Source organism: Convolutriloba macropyga, unplaced genomic scaffold (assembly GCF_964194025.1).
Source record: "Convolutriloba macropyga unplaced genomic scaffold, txConMacr16.3 SCAFFOLD_4917, whole genome shotgun sequence".
Classification (NCBI taxonomy): Eukaryota; Metazoa; Xenacoelomorpha; order Acoela; family Convolutidae; genus Convolutriloba; species Convolutriloba macropyga.
In genome coordinates this window covers 1-4,953 of record NW_027451244.1, presented here as the reverse complement: position 1 = coordinate 4,953, position 4,953 = coordinate 1, and the positions used below count along the sequence as shown (strand labels likewise).

General features: G+C 60.1%; 1 protein-coding gene across 1 annotated transcript; it reads right to left on the bottom strand.

Moving 5' to 3' along the window:
* Positions 1 to 240: 240 nt before the first annotated feature.
* On the bottom strand, positions 241 to 4,027 carry LOC142356505 (uncharacterized). Its single transcript, XM_075408401.1, has 5 exons — positions 3,894 to 4,027; positions 2,834 to 3,489; positions 1,866 to 2,211; positions 1,285 to 1,704; positions 241 to 964 (listed from the first exon to the last, which is right to left on the bottom strand). Exons 2-5 carry the CDS (start codon positions 3,325 to 3,327, stop codon positions 620 to 622), a joined length of 1,605 nt encoding a protein of 534 aa, XP_075264516.1. The 5' UTR covers positions 3,328 to 3,489; positions 3,894 to 4,027; the 3' UTR covers positions 241 to 619.
* Positions 4,028 to 4,953: the final 926 nt, after the last annotated feature.

Below are 4,953 nucleotides of genomic sequence, written 5' to 3'. Positions count from 1 at the left end.
CACCCAGGAGAGGCGCACGGGGCGGCCATTTCCCAATCTCACCCTGCCTCACAAGCGCTCTGCTGATATGCGTGAGCACAAGATGGAGGACGCCCCTGCGGTCGGAAGAGGTGTGCACGCCATCTGTCCCTTCCCGCAGCCTAACCCCCCAGGTGGAAGCTAGCCAAGGCAGCTTTGCCAACACGTGCGCAGCGTCGTCCGACTACCTTTTTCCTCTGTTTTTTAAAGCTACATCCCACTTGTGTGAGCGATACTGATCTCCTGTACCCTTCTATGTATTTGTGCTGTTAAGCAAATTCTATGTGCCGCTGCATCCCTCCATGTGAGTGTGTGAGTGTGAGCGTGTGTGTACATCGATGGCAGCTTCGTCAGGGTGGGATTCTGTGTGTCGTCGAGAGGGCAGCCGCCTCCGCGCTGTGCCCGGGATTTTGGAGGAGGACAGGCAGGTCACCACCCAAAGGCCGGCGCTCTGTGTCCTCCCAACGGATGGCGATACGTACAGTGCCGCACAGAGTGGGCCAGGAGTGTGACCGCCATCCAGGCCAGAAAGCCACAGCACAGGGGGAGGGGAAAGGAAGGAAAGGGGGGAAGAGGGGGGAGAGGTCGACAATGATCGCCCTCAATACCTACCCCCGGGGCCGCCTCCCCGGCCACCCTGCCTGTCCCGATCGCCCCCGCGCCCTCCGCCCGCACCTCCCATGCTGCGCTGTCCACCGCCATAGCTCCCACGGCCAGCGCTGTCTCTCCGATTTATCCCTCCACCGCGTCCTCCGTCTCTCCTGTCCCCACGGCCACCTCCGGCGCCGCGCCCACCGGACCGTGTGATGTTGGGGCGCTTCTCCTCAACAGAGATGGCTTTTTCGCCGACTATGATGCCGCCTTCAATGGCCGCAGCGGCAGCCTCGGGTGTCATGAAGTCGACAAAGGCGTAGCAGCGATTGCCTTGGCTCTTCAGGTTGATGCCCTGTTGGGAGTGATGTCAAGCGTGAGATTTGTGTCGGCATCAAAACACAGTGCCAGTCTCTGAACCTACTCTCTGGGCGAGCCCGTCAAAGTCTTCCTTCCCTTCCCGTCAAAACCACGCAAAAAGATTCTACCTCCCCTGGCCTCCTCCCTCGCTCTCACCCACCCTCCCCTCCATGCTTCTCTTCCTGTCTAGCCGGTCTCCTCCGCAACCTCCTACTGCAAACGAGTAGGAAAAACGCTGCAACCAAAGCCATCATGATCTTCTCGATCTCCCTGGGGCAACTCCCAGGCCGGCACTCTGGTAGCTCACAGGCGCACCTTCGGGTAGTGCGCAGAGGGCTGCAGAGGGCCGTAGCGGGCAAACTGCTGCACGAGGGTGTCCTCCTCTGTACCGCCCGGCAGGTAGCGGATGAATACACTGCTGTTGGGTGCCGCAGGGCTAGGAACTGCCTGCTGGACGGCTGCCGGAGCAGGGGCACTGCCGTTCTCCAGTGCCTCTGTGGTGGCAGGAGGGGCGTCCACCACAGGTGGGGGAGCGGCTGAGGCAGCGGCAGGGGCAGCGGCGGCAGCGGCAGCCTTACTGGCCAGGCTGAGCTTCATGCGCTCTGCATAGGTCAGAGGGGCGGAGGGAACGGCGTCCTCAGCGGGTGTTGCGGTGGCCTCTGGGGCGGCAGGGGCAGGGGCCTCCTCCTTGGGCACCACGGCAGCTGGCTTGCTCGCCTCAGTGCTTGGTGGCTCCTGAGAAAAATACAAGTCAGTCGGTCTGGCCCTGATCTGTCGAGTCAATGCCAGACCCTCCCTCCAGTAGGTGGTTCAATTCTCTGAATGCAAGACTCAAAAGCACGTTCGGTTGCTTTCAGGGCGATGTGAGAAGCTAGTGCACAAGGAAGGAGGCATACCTCCGCCGGGGGCTCAGACGCAGGCAGTGCAGGCTTCGCAGCAGCAGGTTGGGCTGGGGGCACCGGTGCCGCCGCAGGTGTCTGTGTCGCAGGAGGTGCAGCGGGTGGAGGAGCTGCGGCTTGGGCTGGCGGTTGCATTCCCTGCGGCACGTAGTGTGGCGGAGCAGGCTGCGCCTGCACCTTAGGGGCTGGAGGCTGCGCGCTGCCGTCCGCCGCTAGGGGGACTGGAGCAGCAGGGGCAGCCATGCTGGGGGGCGGCATCTTCACGGTCGGAGCGACTGGGACCCCCGCAGCCACAGCGGGGACAGGCACGGCCGGAGCTGGCGCTGGCACTTCAGGTGTGTACCTGTCGGATGCCGGGGGGATGGCATGGAAGTGAGGAGTGCTGGTGAGGGCAAGAGCGATGGATGAGGGGAGAGGGGCTTGGGGCGCAGAGGAGGGGAGACATGGGATGAAGTGGGGTGCAAGTGCTGGAGTCAAGATCAAAGAGTAAGGGGGCATGGAAGATGAGGTCAAGGATCAGGAGTGAAAATGGCATATCGAAGTGGGACAGATACGAACCCAGAAAGGCACAGATTTATTGCGGCAGAGGCAGCTTGTATGTGTGTGTGTGTGGGCACGGGAGGCGGCACAGCCAGGGCAAAATGAGAAACCCAGGGGGAAATGCAGAGATTGGGGGGGGGGGGGGGGGTAGTTGTTTGTGTGAAGAAACGGGGTGAATGGGGTAAGGAATATTGGTGGTCGTGGTCGTTAATTGTAGTGCTGTATGTGTGTGCTGAAAGGAAACGAGACCCAGGAGGGGAGGAGGGCGGGGAAAAGGGGAGGGGGGGGGGGGGGGATGGCGGCAGGGAGAGGATGCTTCAAGCTACACAATGTAAGGGCATGTGGCAGGTTTGTGTGTGGCGAGTTGGAGGCGGGGCATGAGAGAGTGGGGGAAGTTGGGTAGGAGACAACGTGCAGACACAAACCTGAGGATGTCGTTCAGCACAAAGAACCCGCCTGGCTGCACAGCGAGGAAAAAAGTCTGAGCAAAGGGACGGGGTGCAGAGTGGGAAGATACGAGGCGGAGGGCCCCGGTGACTTGCACGATAATGCCCCCGTTCATGCTTGGCTGTGTGTCCACGTTCAAGACGTCCACAGCGGCCTCGCTGGGATACAGCTTGTTGATCTTCTCCTGAAGGAGGGCCTCCTCCTGGGCAGGAACCTCCACTAGCTCCCTGCCGGTGCTGGTCAAGGCCTGGTGGGCAAAGGTGCTCTCCTCCTTAAAGAAACGGTGGAGGTGGGCGGGAGATTTCTGAAGGACGCCATAGTACTGGGCCACGAAGTGCTGTCCAACCACTTTGCTGTCCAGCTTCTGGGGAGGGGCTGCAGCCGCTGGTGGGGCACTTGGGGGCTGCCCCGACTGGGGCTGGGTAGCAGCAGGAGCTGCCGGTGCTGTCGGGGGAATATTTGCCGCGACCATGACGGGCAAGTAATGGGTCTACCGGAAGATAATTTTGAAAAGATGGGGGGTGATCACAAGCAGGGGCACAGCTGAGTGCTCGGCAGATCTGGTACAGCGAGACTGCGCTGCACGTTGGCGTGGCGACGCCGATCGACTTTCGAAGATGATTGGAGAGGTTATCTGCACATCGAAGACAGCACAGGGTCAGCAGATCGGCCAAAGGCGGGAAAAAGGGGGGGGGGGGGGGGGGGGGGCGTCGTCCAAGCCGAGATCGCCGGCGAAGCGGAGGCCAAGGGTATCAGGCGGCTATGCGGTGTGGGGGCCCGGGGGTTCCAGGACTACGGGCAGCGACGGCCTCACGCGGGGAGAGGAGTCTGCGCAGATGGTGGGAAAGCGATGATCCAGGGTGGATGGGGATTTGGGAATCTTACAGGTGATGGCCCAGGCTCTCCAGTGAACGGTGTCGATCGTGTAAAACGGGGGGCTAGGGACGGGAAGAAGTAAGGATGAGCGAGAGCAGGGGGGCGCCAATACAGGGGGGGGGGGGGGGGGGGGGTTAAACTATTGAGGGACAGCGACCCAACCTCGCGACCGCCGCGTACTGTGCGTAGAGAGGACAACCCTCGTCTGAGAAAGAGCCGACGAAGTCTGTGACTGTCACCCCAGAGTTAAAGCGGGGATTCCGATTTGGCGTCACCCAAAGTGTTCCCGGCGGTCGTGTCGGAGGTGTCTTGCGCCATCGCGGCCCAGTCCATCTCGAAGGGAAGCGAGCCACTGGAAGCAAGCCGTTGGCACTTTCCGGCCGGTCAGGCCGGCCAGCCGTGCACAGCCAGCTCGGTAGGTAGCCGCTGGCCTGGTACATGGCTGATGGCTATACCTATGTAAATTCCGAGATAGGTATACAATGGCGATACCTAGAGCGCTAGGTAGTAGGTACCTGGTGTCATTTGGGAATTGTGCCAAATTAACACTCGCTCTTCCTACGATCGGAGTCAGCTATAGCTTGAGTACACTTGTAGGAGATACTAGTACGGGTACCACTTATGTTCCGGGGCCACAATACCCTACCCTACCCTACGAGTGTCGAGTACGATCGAGTACCGGCTCGGCCGGGCGCCAGTAGGTTCTCAGCTGGTTCTAGAGGTACCCTACCTACCCTACCCTATACATATTGCCTCTAGCTGCGACGTACGCATCTCAGACAAGGAACAATAGTACTTTATCCAGTCACCGCACGCTGACTCACACAAGAGCTTCCTCCTTCCTTCCGTTCTGCCTCTTGCTCAGACAGTCCTCCAAAACATTGGAGCAGATACTTGATGGGACTTGCTTGGACACCAGATATAGTACTGTCATGTGTGGCAGAAATGGGACATATTCCGAAAGTTTGGAGGCGATCGACGTTCCAGACCATCCAGGGCGTGGTACTGTGAATAGGCAACCGGATAAGTCACGGGACACCGCAACTGCTATGCGGAACTGCTATCGTGCATTGCTACCAACCAGTTGATTGATTTACTTCAGATGAAGACTAGGCATGGCGGCTACAGAATTCCTGCTAGAATTCTGGCGGGGGTGCCCAGTGTACGGTGGAAATGAGGGTGAGGAGAAGACCTAGCAGACGCGTGGACTGTTGTGTGAAAG

What these genes read in the sequence shown, in the direction of transcription:
- LOC142356505 (XM_075408401.1), bottom strand. Translation starts at nt 3,327, where the DNA reads ATGGTCGCGGCAAATATTCCCCCGACAGCACCGGCAGCTCCTGCTGCT. An exon ending in GTGCTGAACGACATCCTCAG is followed by an intron (nt 2,212 to 2,833) that starts GTTTGTGTCTGC and finishes GGCATCCGACAG; the next exon opens with GTACACACCTGAAGTGCCAG. An exon ending in CCTCTGCGCACTACCCGAAG is followed by an intron (nt 965 to 1,284) that starts GTGCGCCTGTGA and finishes CACTCCCAACAG; the next exon opens with GGCATCAACCTGAAGAGCCA.